The sequence below is a fragment of the Dromaius novaehollandiae genome, chromosome 9 (assembly GCF_036370855.1).
Source record: "Dromaius novaehollandiae isolate bDroNov1 chromosome 9, bDroNov1.hap1, whole genome shotgun sequence".
Classification (NCBI taxonomy): domain Eukaryota; kingdom Metazoa; phylum Chordata; class Aves; order Casuariiformes; family Dromaiidae; genus Dromaius; species Dromaius novaehollandiae.
In genome coordinates this window covers 2,801,165-2,819,434 of record NC_088106.1, presented here as the reverse complement: position 1 = coordinate 2,819,434, position 18,270 = coordinate 2,801,165, and the positions used below count along the sequence as shown (strand labels likewise).

The 18,270-nt window shown below is 39.2% G+C and overlaps 1 protein-coding gene across 13 annotated transcripts in view; it reads right to left on the bottom strand.

Annotated features, from left to right (window-relative positions):
* SLC66A1L (solute carrier family 66 member 1 like) overlaps positions 1-15,467 on the bottom strand; it is a 38,618-nt gene extending 23,151 nt beyond the window's left edge. For 6 of the 13 annotated variants that reach the window (XR_010390392.1, XR_010390391.1, XR_010390393.1 and 3 more), the window contains exon 1: positions 1,056-5,551. Coding sequence is in view for 1 of the 13 variants with exons in the window: in XM_064516543.1 (XP_064372613.1) it covers positions 7,311-7,342; positions 8,520-8,610; positions 11,330-11,412; positions 11,963-12,020; positions 12,830-12,841 (276 nt within the window). In the remaining 12 variants the exon portion in view is untranslated. Of the gene's footprint in view, positions 1-1,055; positions 6,749-7,160; positions 8,611-9,397; positions 9,525-11,329; positions 11,413-11,962; positions 12,021-12,829; positions 12,961-14,704; positions 14,771-15,057 lie in introns of those variants that run through there. The other 7 variants (XR_010390388.1, XR_010390397.1, XR_010390389.1 and 4 more) reach the window with 7 other exon arrangements.
* Positions 15,468-18,270: the final 2,803 nt, after the last annotated feature.

Here is an 18,270-nt window from a genome sequence, read left to right as displayed (position 1 = left end):
CTTTTCTTCTTAAGGCTTAGCAAATTAGTTTTAGAGCATATATAGCTATCACTGGTTGGGGGAAAAAAAAAAGAGTGCAAGATAGTTATAATCATTATTGTAGCTGCAGCTGAGCACCTCCAGAAGTCTTAATAGATGCTTTGGCAGAAAAGGGCATTGTGAATTGGGAGTCAGCCTCCTGTAATCATACAGTACACCTGGGACAGATTGAGGTTGTAACACTGTGTGTTATCACACATTCAGCCACCAAGCTGGCAACAGCCATGGAGCTTTTAAGAAGGAATCAGTTCAGAATAACTTGGTTTGATAAATTATAAACACAGTATTTCCAGAATGTTTTTATACCATATGCACTCTGCTGCTCATATTTTTTTTTAAATAAATGCTAGACTGCTGAGACTACTTAATATAGAAACACGCTTGCTGTTCAAGTCTGTGACTTTCTGAGGGAAATTTAAGGCTTAAGTGTACAGACAGCTCAAAGCAGAGGAGATGACCAAACTGACATTTCAGAGTAAAGTTTATGACAGTCACTGAATTAGTGTATCAAATTTGTTTCATTATATCTATAAACAATCTAATGGCAATTCAAAAAATGAAATAGTTTTGAGACAAAAGCAGCTATTTATGGGAGGACAGAGAAGAAGCAGTTGTATCTTTGGTTGGAAATGCTCCTTGCTAAATTGTCAGGTTAGACTTGGATTCTTTGCGGTGTAATTAAATTACAAAGCATGATGTTTTGTAAAAATATATAATAGATTCCAAGTGGTTGCCCTGCAAACCACAAAAGGTGCAAGATAAGAGCCTGTGTACAGTAGCTTGGTGCTTGCTTTACGTTGTCTATCTAGTAACAACCTGGTTACACTTAATGAAAAGAAGCACATGTGGAGGATTTGAAGAGTTCTCTGACAACAGGGTGATGTCAAATAAAAAAAAAGGGGGGGGCAAAAACCTTGGTATAGGGCTTTGTCTGAATTAAATACATAGCAGAGTTGTTTGGTTTTGGTGGGGGCAGGGGAGGAAGGTAGCAGAGCAAAAGAAGGTATTGGACTTACAGAAAAGGACAAAGTTTCCTGGAAAAAACTTTCACAAAGTTCAGCCTCTCAGAAACTTCATGTTGGCTGCTGCTAAAAGTTTAAGGGTAGAACTGGTCATTAACTGATTTAATATTTTAAAATAGGTAGTACTGCATCTTTGGGTACAAATTAAGCATTAACTAATCACATACATTACGCAAAACTCTAGTAATGTCCACCCTGGAATCCTAAAATAAGCAAACCTGTACTTAGTATATCACTGATAAGGCACACTATCAGACCCATTTAAGCCTCAGGCTTAGTCATCTCCTGAGCAACACCAACTACCTTCAACTGCAAAGCAGCAGCTGGAAAGAAATGATTACTAAAACTGAAGATCATGCCCAACTTATAATTCAAATGTGTATTATTATGAAACTCCAAATGTGTATTATTATGAAACTCCTCTTACAATGAAAAAGAGAAGGCATCATTCATACTTTACAAACAACTGGACACTTCCATTATTTATGGAAAATAACTGACTTATTGTGCAAACAAATAACTTCAACTTTAGACACCAAGGCAACAGGATAACCATGTTATCCTGCTAAACCAAGACGAAACAACTCCAGTGAAACCTTGCACTAAGTAGCACTGGAACTGCTGTTCCAGCTACGACCAGGACTCCATTTGTTTCTAAAAATAGTCAGTGCCAGCCATGTCAGATGGAGGAAAGGGAACACTGCAGCAGACAGAGTAAGTGCATTCTTAATCCTTGCTTGGACCTTGAGAAATGAGATTGTATTTTCCACCTAATAAAACCCTGGAGATTATCAGGAATAGAGTCTGCTAGAATTAGATTAGATTTCTTGAACTACTTTTCAAGAGATTGTTACACAGATGATCAATTATAAAACATCCCTCTTTAGAAAAGAGGAGTTTTGGCTTTAATTTCTCTGCTGTTCCAAAAAGCAAGCAATCCTGTTTTCTGGTCTAACATGACCTATCAGTTTGTTAGAATTTTGATTTTCTTGCTTGGCAAGAGACAGAAATGAAGCTCTCTTTGGAAAACATTTACTTCCCTATCTTGAGGGCTTCTCAAAGCAGGAGGTCTGCTTTTGTTTTCTCTTGATTACAAATACTTCATACATTTTCAGCTAACACTATATACTTGACTAGATTTCTATGATCTCCTCAACCTGATTTGGAAGCATCTGCTTTCAATATAATTTGAACTGGAGGACTATTAGCAAGATTGGATTCAGACTCCAATCAAGCCAGAACTGAGAAATGAATGTCATGTGCACACTGGCACTGGGATTCTGGGGCAGGGCTCAGAAAGAGGGGGAGGCTTGTGGCCAATATAGAAGTTCCTTTTCAGAGTACATCACAGAAAGGCATCTGCAAATATGCACATAATGTACTGTAAAGGTCATCAAGATCAAATTCTAGGGTTTTTTTGATAAATAAACACTGGCAGTTTTATGTTTCGGGGGGGGAGTGAATGGGGGGAAGGAAGAAAAGAGTCACCACTTTGTTTATGGAGCAAAAGGCCTGAGTGCCCAAACCAGCCACAGGGGCCAGCAACCATGAATCCCTACAGTCTGTCCATGCAAAAGGAACCGTATTGTCTCATAAAAGATAAAACTGCAATTTATTTCAAAAAAGGGCCACTAACTGCAGTTCTGCAGTTTAGTCTCACCACTGCAGTGAAGTACCATGTTCCCACAACACAGAATGTTTTACTAAAATGCATGCCAACTTAAATTGCCATGGCTGGAGATGCAAAAAGCACAGATGACTATTCTGAATGACAATATAATGTAACAGTCCATCCAAAGGCCAGGGTAAGCTATTCCATCGTTGGACTATCTGCAGTGGCTTATGAAATTACTTTAATCAGAAAGACAAGACTGATGCCTGGGAATCATAACTTCCTGAACTGTTCCAGGTAAATCTGGTAAAGGGCCTCCTTTTAATACGGAATGGATTAACACAATATGCTTCAGTATGGTCCTGAAGACACTCTTCGTTCTATCCAGCTTCATACTTTGAGTTAATGGAGCTAAACAGAAAGATATTTTAAGACACAGAACTGAAATTCTTTCTTCAGGGAAGATGAGGAATTCTCCTGTTAATACTATTTTAAGTGAAAATACAAGCTAGAAGACTCAAGTACTGGGTTCTGTTAGTTTAAAGACTAATCAGAGGGGAAGGCGACTGGGAATTCTCTACAAAACTACTACAAAGCTGTTGGAGTATAATTAGTATCCAATATTCCATCGAGTCTTTCAAAAGGGCACCACCAGTTTGCCAAAACACACACTGTTCTATTGTGTGGCAATTCAGGAAAACTCAGTATCCAGTTATGCCACATAAAAAGGGTAACACAGTTTTTGCAATCTCCTGCCTGGACTTATCGCATTACGGATCGACAGAACAATGCAGCGAGAGTAGAATTCTACGTGATCAAAGTCTGCACTCTCTACGAGTCTGAATATTGTCAGATCTCCTGCTTTCCATGTATAGCATGGAAAGCTATATAGCAATAGCAGCAAGACAGATTGCTATGAACATATATTGAACGGTAAGGCCAGCACATTACCATTCACCAGACTTAAGGGAAAGTACAGCATTGTTCTAAACATTTTGCTTTTTGTTTCTTAATCACAGAATGCTAATACCCATTCTAGAAAGAGCATGATTAACAATAACTAATATACCAGAGGCATATTACGTATGTTGAATATAAGAATTAAATATGCACATATAACATTTAACATATAAATATATGTTAAATATAAGAACTTAGTGTTTTCAGTCTAAGTTCAGGACTAACAAGAAACTTGCGTACTAATCTATATAAGAGTATTAGCCCTTACACATGATTCAGTGAGCACAGCTGCTCGTTTTCAGAGGTACTCAGTGTCTGGATGCATCTGATTTTGCCTCCAGTTATACAGTTAAGGGTAGCTGCTGCGCTTGTTTGCTAAATGCTATTTTTTGAAAATGTTTGTCAAAACATCATTGTTTGTCTCTGACCTTAATGCTATCTTCCAGTAACATTTACAATTTAGCCAAATTCTCAAAGTTATTGTTCTAAATATGCATTTGAAAACAACTAGGATTCTTTTTCTATTTATCAGGCAGCAAACGTGAAAAACAGCATAGCAATGTGTTAAACCCCTTCTGTCCCAACTTTCAGCGCAGTGTATGGCTACAAAATGTAAATTAACCTGCAGATATTTTCTATAAACCTGTTATTTGTATCAAGAAATATTATAAAAAGCATATAAATTTTCTCTTTAGGAAGTGGTTAAGCTCTATAATCAGGTTAGAATCATACAAAAACTATAACTTAAGAAAAATTCTGTTTAATTTCTGATCATATTAACAAAGCAACCCTGAGAAACTCTTGCTATAATAGAAAAAGGATACAAAAATGTCTAGAAACAAAACTCCGAAGCTCCCAATGAACCATGGAAGATGGTGTAAAAAGTAGAGGGCCCGGAAAGATTCAGTAGCAGGCATCTTTAAAACAAGGCTGAGTCTGTAAGTACAGTTTCCCATCATAGCTAATGCAAACAGCACATAAGAGGTGCCTTCTGTTGATCTTCTTTGGAACTAAATATAAAACAATTTTTATAGACGAAATGTTACAAGATGTGTCACAGTAGACAATTATAGATAATTTTGGAGTTTTGTACTATAATACATTTAAAGATGCTCACTCATCTTCTCCATCTCTCTGCGGGCTCTGAATCCTCTGGGCTTAGTACTTTCAGCATGTATCATCTAAAACTACAGAAGTTGTTACAGCTCTTGCAAGCAGCTCAGGTGAACACTTTTTATATAGCTGCAAAGCAGCAAGGATAATCTGCTTCCAAATAATAATATCTACTTCTTAAGAAATCTGTTGCCGTATCAGCCTGTTCAGTTGGGCCCTTTGAAAACTGTGGTATTCCAGCTTAGATGGAAAAGGTAAGGGGGGAATATGAATTGGCTTGGAAATGAACTGTGCTTAGCCTTTCCATAATAAACCAGAATGCCTGTCTACATCCGACAATGTAAAACCTTCAGGGTATTTTTTAAACGTACTGACAGTGAAGAGGCTACAAAAAAATCAGTAATGGCACCTTTGTGGAAGAGGGGGTAATGTTTTAAATTAATTTTCCTCTAATTTTATCTTTTGATCCTGTACATGGTTCCTTAAGGTAGAACAGTTGGGAGAAAAAAAGGGAGATATCACTTGTTTATGAAAACAATCATGCAAAGCATGTTTCTGCTCACATCTGATAAATCCAACTGTAAATACTTCATTTCCTCCTCCCTGGTCAAGGTCATCAATGACACTCATTTTCTTAACATTTTTACCAACCTCTTTTGAGTGGGCAAAGACTATTTTCTTTGCCATTTTAGATGGTCAAAAAGGCAAGGCAGGCTTTACAACTGTGAGTGCTTGCTGCTAAGGAGAATCCAACATCTCAAGCAACAGAGTATTTTGTATAATATACAGATGGACTTAGGCAAAAGCTTACTTACATTTTTATACAGCTAAGGAAATCTACTTCCCAAGCAAAACACACATGAAATATAGCCACAAATGAAGCCTGAGATTTCTGCCATATCGAGTCTTCTGAAAAATAAAAGTAAATATATTTTCACAGGATTATTTTGGGGCATTTCAAAGGTTTAAATTGAGAGTCCACTGGCTGCTTTTCTGGACAGAACTCCTTTCAAAGCAGTTCAGTGCTCATCAAATGACCAAAGAGGGCTAGAAAGGGTTAATCTTTACCTTGCAATGATGCATAGAGATGCATCATAGCCATGACTGAGATCAAAACTGGTCCTACCTTTAGGACATGATACTAAAACCAATTCAGTCCTTCCAGTGAAAAAAAGAGGGGGGAAAAAAAAGGACACAGTAATCCAAGCCCAAAGTACAAACTGCAGCTATGGCCACTAAAAACTGAATCATCTTGTCTGGAGAAAGCAAAATGCCCATTTTTCACAATTCAAGAGAGTTGTAAGTTTTCTCACTCTTGCTGTGTTTTGAAAATAAGCTGCTTCCCTGCTGGGCAATGCTGTTGGATTACAATTATTTTACTGGCATTAGTATGAAGGCCAGAAAATTGCTAGAATAGCTTGTGAACTTTCCTCTTGAAATGACAGCAGCAGCAGCGGGTACAATTGTAATTTTCCACTATTATTGATTTCATTTGTGACTGTTTAGTATCTAAACGGATGTCTAACACAAGCAGAAAATATCTAACACAAGCAGAAAGATGACATTTTATATATATAGATAGATATAGATAGATATATAGATATAAAAAAATAAAAAAGTATTTCACAGAGCAGCATATCCTAATAAACCAAGGGACAAAGCAAGCCCAAAATACAGGAAGTTGCCTAAAAGAAGCTAGTTACAACTTTGTTATTTTGGGATGTAAATACACACTGAAAACGTCCATGTACTCCCACATTCATAATTTCTAAGGCATTGTTTAAAAGTCATATGAATTTCTTTAAAGCTCTTAGTGCACAATCCTTTCAAGACACTTTTGAGTTTTTTTAAAGGAATGGAAGCAAGTAAGGACTTACATTACTTGTTTCTAATTCTATACTCTGGTCTTGGTTTCTTAGTAACAGCTGACAGGGTAAAATAACATACAGTGTTATATACACCAAGATCCAGGTTATACAGAAATTCTTCAGGCTTGTGCTGCCTAAAATGACATACAAACAAATTAGCTGAAAAATAACATCCATCGTTGATTTAGTTTACTTTTTGCCTGTAATATAAATATGTAAGTAAAAAGGTACAATTTCATGTATCTTTTTCTTGGCAACAATGTAAGTTTAAGGAGCCCTCCTCTTCCTCATTTGCTATGCCCACGCAAACCCTAACACAGCTGTACTGCATCTTACAGCAACAACTGTGGGTAACCGTGCAGGAACAGGAGGGGAACTTCTTAAACTGGCTTTGCTACTGAAAGAGACAATTTTCACATTCAATCCACATCTTATATTAGCTCCTAATAATTTATTATTAAATAATAGACAATAAACTGCTAATTAGAATAGAATACAATGGTTTCTTTCAACACATCTTGAAAAAACTCTACAAAAGCAAGGATGTTTGAAATATAGATTATACATTTATCCCAATGACATTTTTTTCACTCAAGTGTTCTACTGGACCAGTATCTAAGTCCATGGTTAGCCAGATATTGAGTCTTATCTTCAGAGTCTGAGAGACTCGTATATTCAAAGAGAGAGAGATTCCATCTAGCCAGTCTTCACAGACACCTGCAAGACAACTTGAAAGCGACAGACGATGAGCTGAGTTATCTCCTGTGTTTATAAACTACCAGTAAGTACCTACAGTCACTGTTACTGGTGGAGCAAATGGCTGCATAGCATTAGTAAGCCTGCCCGAAAGAACTGCAGTCTAAGTAACAGGAATTAGCATTGCTGCTTCACAGGCTGCATTTTGAGATGTAAAACTGACCAACTTGCCCACAGTAACTGCTCTAGAACTGGGCATTCAAAAGCCCTCTTTTACTGTATTAATCACAACATCACTCTTCCTTCCCAGTTATGCAAAGGGTTGAGCTGAAACAGGCTCCGGCGGTTGCAATATACAAAAGCCTGTGTTTGTTTTCAAGAGTAGGGAGCAGGAAGGAACTGACCTATCTCCAGTTTTATTATCAGTTCCATATTGAATTAATCTGCTTTATTCCTATTTAGTCTGCTGGGCATGCATCTGTTTTACTTCAGCTTTTTGTTACCTCTACTGCACCATGGATTTTTCTTTGATTTTTTTTTTTGTTTTTAAGATTGATGAATTAATGTTTTTGATTTGATACAAAGTGAACAGAGCTTTCTGTCTTCCATTTCAGTCAAAACAGTAGTCCATTTGGTAGACCAAATACTACAACTACTGCCAGGATTTTATGAAGCAAATCAAGTAATTATATTCCCCTTGAATACGTTTTTTAATTATATGTACTGAAACAGAACACATGAAGATGTCAAGACATTTTATGCCAAAAGCAAATAAAATCCGGTTTCAATCAACATTGAGGAAACTAACTGAACCACACAGAGAAATAATGCTTGCTGTCAATTTATACGTATATTTAGATAGTGAAAGCAGATAGTAAAACGATGAAATAAGTTAAGATATGAAACCAGATTCCACAAAACTACTGCACTTTTTATATCTATTTAAACTGAAAGTACTACATGGAAAATATTCACCAATATTATGTGGGTTCTTTTTTTTTTTGGTCAGATAGTTGCCTTGCGTGTGTGGCAAATTTTTGTAAGAGCCTAAGAAAATCGGAAGTTATCAGCCTAACAACTTCAAATGGAATTTATGTACTCAATTTTTTTTTAATCTCGCTGAAAAACTTTATTTAAAAGCTCTAGAAAATACTAAGATGAAAAGCGTTCTACATTATGGAGAACATTTTAATTGTTTGAAAACCTTACATTTTGTCATCTTCTGATTCTTGAGCTTGTAGTAGACAAACTGTGAAATCTGAATTATATCCATACTAACATAAAAGATGGCAGTGACAATCTGAAAGACAAGAGAAGATACATTTGCTTGTTCAGTATACAAAAAGTCCAAAGTCATTACTGAACTTAACCGCATGGAAATTTTGCTTCAAAAATCAAAATGTGAATGACAAATACGAAAGCATTGCCCTCCCCCCTAAAAAAAAGTGCTTAGGGTCCAAAACAAGTTAGACTGCTGCAGATTAATGCAGCCTAAAGCTTGTCAACAGTAACTTGTTAACACACCTGCAGAGTTTTGTAATTTTCAAAGACACACAGCACAAATTCTTGCCTGGGCAGACTGATAAATCTGTTCTTGTCCAGAAGCTTAGGTCTGCTCCACTTAGGTTCCTAACACTTAAAAAGCTACTAATCTTACTCAATATCTCTTGCCTCAATAAGACAAAACTGACATTTTTTCCCCCATTTCACAGTGGGGGGGATGGAACGGTTAAAACCACAAATTAAATTTTAAACTAGGTGATAACTCTATCCAATTTTGGTCCCCTCTCTAACTTGTCAAATCTTGTGCAGGTGGCTGATGAATGTATCCTTCTCTTTAATTAAAGTCAAAAATAAAACAGCAGATAAAGTTTCAGACAATTAATGTATCACTGACACCTTGTTTCTTTAAGAGAAACCCTCCTCTCACAGAAGAAAAATATACTTTTCTAATTAGTCAGAGATAGAGCTTTCAATTAATATTTCCTCGTTAATATGCAATTCGCCTAAAAACAGCAAGAAAGAACGCTTAAAAAGTAGTTACCCAAAACAAGTTATTCTATTAGAAGATAAACAATACAACTTACTCCCAGTCTTATTTATTCAGCAAGCTTACTCTGAAGCTGAAACTTCACTGAAAATTTCCCACTTAATTCGTTATTGAATAAGGCTCAGTGAGTCTCTTCAGATGCTAATTACAATGGGAAATAGTTCCTACAACACATGAGAGCAGCAAAGTAAATATTTGGGAACATATGACTTGTTTTACAGATTGTAGATCAGTGAATAGAATACAAAAAACAAATTAATATCTAGTACCTATTTCATTATGCAATAGTTAACACATTAAGTTACACTTTAAAAATGACAGTTTGAACATGAAAATCAGTTTAAAAAAGACAGTTTAAAAAGACAGTTTGAGAAGGATAAATCAAGAAGAAGAAATATTGACAGACTACCTGAATTGGTAGTTGATTTGTTAAATAGCAGCCTATAAAATTTACTAGATCTCCAGCTAGCCAACACAGCAGAAAGCCCAGAGAGAGCGCTTGATCCACTTCTCCATTCTGGCAGGCAACATAAATTTGACTGGCACAAATTCAAGAAGTAACTTTCAAATAGTGTAAACAAAAAAGGTTTAGTAAGTACATTTTCTGAAATCTAAATAAAGACCAAAAATCTAACCACAGGAGAAGTATTGTAGCAATACTCAGACTTTGAAGGAGACATCAATATCACTCCAGCTCCTCATGTCTTACTCCAACTTAATAAAAGGCTCAAAGCACAACCTCATCACTGCTTGTATGTGTTCTTTTTTGTGGCCTGTACTGAAATATCATTTTCTGGAGAACAGAACCATGCCATAAGCATTTTATACTTATGTGCTGTAATTACCAGCCTTCAGAATACTGTAATAAGGAAAACACTGTTATTTAGCATAGAAGGGCTAGGAAGGAACAGAGCACTAAAAAGAGTTGACGACTACACTTATGCCTCTAAATCGGAAAAATGTTATTCAGTTTCACAATGTGGTCTATGAAGTAAATCCAAATGCAAGTCTGTTAGACACATCTTGACGAATTCCATACTAACATGACAGTTTTAATGTAAAGTTCCCTTTCAACTAATATTTCAGAAGACCAACAGCTTAGTAAGAGTGGTTTTATTCTGCTTGATTTCCTTAGCGCTATACTCCCCCTATGTGGACAAACTTTGGAGTCAATCCCATTTTGTTTCAGGCATTTTCACCTGATGAGAGCATTTTCACTTTTCTTCTGCCATCTCCTACCTACATATTTGAAATCTGAACTCAGTGCCAATGCACCGAAGAGAAACTGATTTAGCACTATCAAAGCGCCCTCAGTCCTAATTTCACTGGCAGCAGCCAGCACAACGCTGGTGACATAGCGTGTGGTTCAAATAAACACTGAGCCAGTCTCCGCTGCAACTGTGCCTGTGCGTGCACACACATCTAAGGGTGGGGGAGATAAGAAAGAAGAGGTGATTTATTCTCATTTGCTCTAAGTGGCAGAGATTAGTGTCAAGTCAGTACAACAGAACAGTACATCAAGCTCATTTGTCAACCACCAAATATTGTTCTAAACATGAACAACATGCTTCTCTGGCATATTATATCTGTATTATGCAGATAGAGAAACATATCCAAGATAAACTAAAAAAAGGCAGCTTTTGAAAAAGGCTTCAGGCAAGATTACTCATGTTTGAATCTGCAGACTGCTTAAGACTTTAAACTTACGGTAGTGCAGCAAACAGAAAACAGACAATGGAAATCAGTCCTATGACAACGCTCCAATACTCCCACGCATTCTCGACACATTCTTCTAGGAGATGCCAAACCCATGGCGTTCCATTTATACACAATCTCCCACTCTCTATTGGAGAGATATTGAAAGCATGTGTATACAGCTGAGGAGCCATCATTCTTGGACTGAGATTCAATTTCAGAAGTTTATTTCTGCCTTCATTTTTACCCCGTGCAAATTCACAAATCGGTTTACCAGTGCTGAATATCCTCCGTCAAAAGACTCTGCATCCAGACAGATGCTCGGTATCACAGTTATTTTCAACCTCATAAACGAACCTGCCAATTCAAAGACATAAGGATAGCCAGTGTGAGTAAAACATTAAACGTAAGATGCATATATTTATTGCTTACTAAAGAGAAGTTAGACTTCCTGAAAGAAAAACAGTACTTTGCAGTCCATCTCATTCATTAACTCTTGACAAAGATGTAACACTCCAGATTTATATCACTATAGTACTTTTGTTTGAGGCTGTGTTCAACGGAGACTGCCAGTTACACTGAGATGCCAGAAATCTGCTACAGGGTCAAATAAACCAAGCAATTTATTTGCACTGAAGACCAAAACCAATTTTCATGTTCAACATTTTTTCAATGAAATAACAGTACTTTCTTTAATGGTACTTGCCCAGATTCTGAATGTTCTACTCAAGTTTATAAAACATAAATATAATATTGACTTCTGTGTAACTAATTTTAGGGGAATATTATGGAAAGGTCACTAGTGACTCAGCTTCCAGAAAAGGTCAAAAGTCTATTTGAATCTACATTGCCCATCAGACTAACAAGTGATTCAATATAGTGTCAGTTGCCAGTATTTAACACTTACAGGAAAGAGGGAAAGAGTAAGAAACTTGCAGAGGGCAAATGTAGGATATTTCAACCCCCTGAAAGAAAAAGTCCAAAATGAGACATAATAGTACAATACGGCTTAAATTCTGAAACATGTTTTTTATGTTTTTATTTATAACCTTTAGAAACATTTTTGTAGCCAATTATAATTATTCTGGATATTTAGCATTCCTGCTGAAATATATCCATGCTATATGAAAATTGAATATTTACTTAGAAGGTTAACTGCTATAAAACAAGAGAAAATTTTTAACAAAAATATGTAATTATCTATGACTATTCCTTTAGACTTCCCGCTGACAATAAAAATTAATATGGCTGCTGCTTTCCCATTCGTTTTTATGGTACTGTATGTCCTCTGAAGGTTGATAATGCCTCATGCAGAGGAGTCTGAAAACAACTAGCTACTAAGGAAAAAGCCAGAGCAAATGTACTGTTAAAAAAAAAGTACTATTGAGTAGGTCCCCATTTAGCATTTAAAGGCAGATGTGGAAGCAGTGACAAAAAAAGATGGTAATTTCATTTGGGAACATCTTAGATGCACAGCAAATACAGAAAACAGGAAGAAGCAATATTGAGGTATAAGAGCATAAAACTAGAGGTGAATAAAATTATGTAATATCTCAGAGAACAGTCCCTAAGGGCCTGATGTTTAGGGCAGGGATTTCTGATGTTCTTCACTCCACACACATGGGGACAGGGCTCAGAAGGGCTGGCAATCTATTCTTTCTGCAATGTAGTAGGTTGGAGGTACTCTCATTCTGCAAATTACTTTCAAATCTTTATTAAAGTTTCATGAAGTTCGTTTTCATAGAGCATCATTCACAGTAAAGTTAGGACTCACTTTGCTAGTCATCTAGAAATGCCTTTTTTTTTTTTTCTCCTTCTTCTCATGAGACCTCAGTTATCTGCAGCATTAAATGCTGGAACGAGCTTCCTGCAAAAGCTGGCTGCCTCTCAAAAAAACTGTCATCATTGGATCTAAACAATACAAATGATAAAAAAACATGTATTCATACAATGAGAACTCATCTTAGCCTGACTATTAGATATATTCAGCTTATAAAGGTGAAGTTAAATTTTGTTGCCATCTTTGCAGATAATTTTAGAAAGGCAGGGAAAGAGCTTTGAGCAATATTTCAAGTTAGCCTTCTCATTTTGGTACTCTGCACTTGGATGTGGTTGTATGACCCACTAAAAAGGGAGATATATCAAAGCACATATACTATTAGGCAGATTTTAGGCAAGACCTTTCAACCAGGCAAAAAATACTGCAACAAAAATCTAAAGCCTTACAAAATGTATAATGTGGCACCTAAGCTGGTACATTCTTCATCCCAAAATGTCTATCTCAAGATGCGCAAAATACATTAGGTTTAAAAAAAAAATTAGAGTGAACGTGGTATTTAAAACCATAACTGAACCCCGTAACTGCAGCTGGACTCGTGCATGCAGAAGTTCTCTGGTAAGATCAAGCACTATATGGTAGCAAGTCCAAATAAGACAATTCGGACTCAACCACCTCACCTTCTGCTATACTCTGCTCCAAATCCCTGCAGCTATTACAGCAAACCAAACTGTTTAAAAAGTGGTGTGGATCAGACAGGCCACTTTCACTTCCCAGATGACTGAAGACATGAGCTTTGGCCTCCTGCCACTTAACACATTTAAAGCATGTGGATATTCTTGTGTTGTTATTACTTAACATTTATGGAGCAGAATAACTTCTGTGTTGCTAGTTCTTGCAACTGTTTTGTTAATGTTACAGTAAGTGCTATTTTTCTTAAAGTCCCAGCTACCAGAGCAACAAAATACTCTGTTCCAGTAAGAGCCCTACCATCAAAAACAGCAATTCTGTTGATGACTTCAGTGTCTGGATGCTGCCAGCTAAACCTACTGCAATAAAACCTGAACTGCTCCTGCCATTGCTGGGAATGCAAAAGGCAACAGGGTCGGTGCTGTTTCGATCTTCAGTTATTTTCAAATCTGAACTGGGTCTGCTGTATTAGAATACACCCTTCACTGAATAAACTACACCTTATCATGCTGAAATAACCCATCACTCTTTTTTCAGCTCAAAAGATGTTTATCTCAAACGACTATGAATGGTTCTCCCTCCCCATTATATACACTGACTTGTACAGAGTTTTGAATTTTTCTCAACATTTAAAATTTTTTTAAATTTTTTTTTGAATTAAATGCTTTGCATCTGACAACAGGATAAGGAAACAGACAAGACATTTCTTTTCTTAATATAGTATTTAAGTTGCCATCGATGAGAAAGGAAAAGGTGGCTTATGGTCCCATAACAATTTCTTGCCTGTAACCTCATATTTCTGTTGGAGGCTCAAAATTTTGTCTTAAATAACTTTAGATTACTGTCCAAATATCAGTTACTACCACTTGGAAAAGTTATACCAAATGCATTATTTTCACAAAATAGTTAACTTGGAATGTAGACATCATGCCTTTCCAAAAAGTTTTAGTGTTCATCTAACTAGAAATAAAACTGCTGTAGCATAAGACATTTAGAAATAAGAAAGCAGTAGCTTGAGACTCCAGGTTGCACACTCCTCTTCTTATTTTAATCCACTCTCCTGGAGTAAGAATGGCCAAACAGAAATAGTTAATGGTTTAAAACTGAAATCCACTGCATTCAGAATAACTCTACTGTGCAGATGAGGAAGAAAAGGTCTTGTCGGGAACTTTGGAGACTTGCCTTAGAGTCCTTGGATCTCCAGTAGCCAAACCGCCATCAGCATCCACTTCTGATCGCTTCAGGTTCCTGGATGACAAATAACAGCAGATTTAGCAACGCGTAAAGACGTCAGATATATGTTTGGGGCTTTGGCAAGTTCTTTAAATAGCAGCTAGTAACAGCCTGACGTCCAAAAGGATGTTCGGTAGTCATAATTTAATTATTCCTGCTAAAAACAAGCGGAACTAAGCTAAAGGAGTAACTGATAGCAAATATTTCCCAAATATTTCCCAATATTAACCCTTTCATCGTATTCCTGTCTGTAGCTATTGTCTAAATATCATCACACATTCCCAGTTGTTAATAATGCTTACCTTAAAAAAAAAAAGGGCAAAAAAAGGGAGAGCCTTTCTGGAAACACAGCGTGCGCGGTGGGCAGCCGGGCTAAGCGCTCGGGGAAGCAGCAGCCCTTCGCAGAGGCAGGCCCAGGCGGCGGCTCCGGGCCTTGGGCCGCCCCAGTGGGCCCGGCCTGTCCCGCCTTGCCCGCGCTCCAGGCTGGCTGCGAGACACCGAAATTAAAAAAACGAACAGAAAAGAAGGGAAGTGGGAGCGGAGGGTGCGAAGGCTACGCGAGGCCGGCTCCTCGCGGGGCAGGTGCGACGTGGCCACCGCCTCGCTGCCTCAGGCCTCGGCGCTCGGCCGGGCGCGGGGGAAGCGCGGGCCCGGTGCCGCCTGCGGGGCCCTTCCGGCCTGCGGAGGGCGCTCGGGGGCCGCTGCCGCCCGCGCTGAGGGGGAGCGCGGCGGGGGCCGCTCCCTCCCGCCTTCCCGCCGCAGCCGCAGCGCCGCGGCGCCCCCTGCGGGCGGCCACAGCCCGCCCGGGGAGGCCGCCAGAGGCCGGCGGGACTGAGGGAGGGGAGGCCCCGAGCCCCCGGGTCCCTCAATTCCGCCCCCGGGTCCCTCAGTTCCGCCCCCGGGTCCCTCGGTTCCGCCCCCGGAGCAGCTCGGCGCAGCCTGCGGGCAGCAATTTGAGGGGTTTCGTGCTGCCCCGGAGCCGGTGACCGCCTTCTCCCCAGATGGGGCCTGGCGAGCCGCAGCCAGGGCTGCCACCACCACAAATTCGGTCGCTCTCGGCAGTTTTGGGTGACAGGACGCAAACCTGTGGGAAGGGCATCGTGCGGTGTCCTTAGGACGTGCCCGAGGGCGGTTGTGTCAGCAGTGCCCAGTTTTTACACAACACCGCAGTTTCCAGGCCCGTTTCTGCACGGTTCGTGCACAGAGCGGGCCGGGAGGGAAGCACAGAATCGAGGTTTTCGGCAAAGAGGGTCGTATCCCTCTGGGGCTCCCTGGGCACTAACGAGCCCTCTGGGTCCGTGTCCTGGGAGTTAGGATGTTAGCGTGTAATCCCTGAAGATTAACACCGAGGTCTGTCCTGGAATAACGAGGGATGCACGTTTGTTTGCTGCAAGGCCGGCTCCGATACGCCCTTTGCGTATCTGGGCTCTGTACAATATGCTCCGCAAACAGGGGCTTCGGTTAATGCAGGTGCTTTTTACAGATAGTGAATCTATTAAAAAAAAAAAAAAAAAAAAGGAATGAAAACATACATTTCCAGGGGTTGCCGTGCCTTCTGGATGCAGGGATGACACTCCTGGAGTCTCCAAAACCTGCCCTTCGCATCGCTGCGTTGCACCTGCTGATCGTTGGCTATTCCGAGACGCTACCTCCAATTTAATGGGTAATGGCAGCTAGTGATCCAAGAAGTCTAATGAACAATCCTGGGATCCTTCTAGGATATGTGCTTTTAAACATGAATATTTTAAAGTATTTTGACAGGAAAGAGTGTTGTATAATTTACTGAATTTTTAATACAATTTTACTTGTTAGTCTCATGTAGAATCATCATTTCTGTAGTTGCTGCAGCCTAGCTAATTAACATAGTGTTGGAAATGATTAGAGAAAGGCTTCGGGTGTCTGCATTGTTCTAGTTTAATTGCTGCTCAAGCAGCGACCCAGTGTTGTTTTTGGCAGTGGAGCAGAATTTGCCTGGCGCTGTGAAATTCCCTGTTTATGACCATAAGACTTATCTGTTGTTGACTGGCAAAAGCGTGCAGATTTGGATACTCTTTTAGTAGGGCACGGACTGAGCAGCCTCACCTGGGACCGTGACCCCGACCCCGACCCCGACCCTCTGCCCAGGAGCCCCATTTCAGGGCCCTGAGGGTGCTAATCAGCTTTAAGGGCCCTAAGCAGCCTCACCTGGGACCCCCCACCCACATCCTCTGCCCAGGAGCCCCATTTCAGGGCCCTGAGGGCACTAATCAGCTTTAATGGCCCTGAGCAGCCTCACCTGGGACCTCCACCCACATCCTCTGCCCAGGAGCCCTATTTGAGCTCAAGTTGGGCCTTCAGTCCTAGATGGACCCCTCATGTATATGTTGTAGCTTGTTTTCTGGCCTGGCTTTGGCCCTATTTTTTAGGCGGGCTTTGGACCCATGTGGTAGCCTTGCCTCCATTCCTGTTGCTGGGCCTGTCTCATTTTGCTCTTGCCTGGATGCATCCTGGACCTGGCTCCTTGCTTGTTTTCTCTAGGACTGTCGATGGACCCTGTTGCCCGTGCCTGGTCCTACCTGCTGTGTTCAGACCCTGCGGGACTGTGTCTGCTGGAGGGGGACCTGCCAGTGCCAGGGTCATTCCGTGTGCACAGCTTGTCTTTCCCTAGGGAGCTGCTGGCCCTCGCTGCACCCTGATACCAAGTAAGGAACTTAAAGTATTTTTATTATTTTAGTTCAGATACTTATGTGTTGTTAAATACATTGAGGTAAGTATACTGATATTCAGACGCAACTTGTTGAAATGGAACAACTTAATACATTTAGAAATATATAGTATTAATAATAAGAAAAAAGGAATAAACTAACAGCTTAAATGTGGAAAGATACCTTTAAAATGCTTTCAGAGGTTGGAAAGCATTTTCAGAAATGGAGGTTGGAAATAATAGGTTTATGCAGGCCGGTTGCTTACGTTCCTTGTGTGTATGCATATCCTATGTTGTGAACTGTATCTTTGGACATTCACTTAAAAAAAAAAAAGTGAATGAAGAGAGGATAATGTGGTGAAAGCCAGCCAATTATTTCATAAATGTAAACTACATTAAAAATGATGTACAGCATTATATATTTATAGGTACAATTTTGTTCTACTGTCACATAGCAGAATGAATAATACATTAGTCCAGGAACTTGTTATTAAGTGAATTTCTTTGTCGTCTTTTTATTTAAAAAAAAAAAAAAAAGGGCTTTGGTCTGTGTATATGCATGGCTTTAACCCTTTTCTGGGTGTGTAATGTAGTGTGGGTGAGGTTACTATGAGACCATAAATTTGAAGTAAACTTTATAAGTTTTAAGGTGAAATAATGCTAATGAAATTCATTAGACAGAAATGAAAATATTCAGGAGGGTTTTACATTTTTTTTTCCTGTTAATGAGGTGCGGTAAAAAGGAACTGATCCTGGATACTATTTAGACAAGAAAATGTTGTTCCTACTTACCTTGTCTGTTGTCAGAACGTTATTATGATAACCTTAGGAA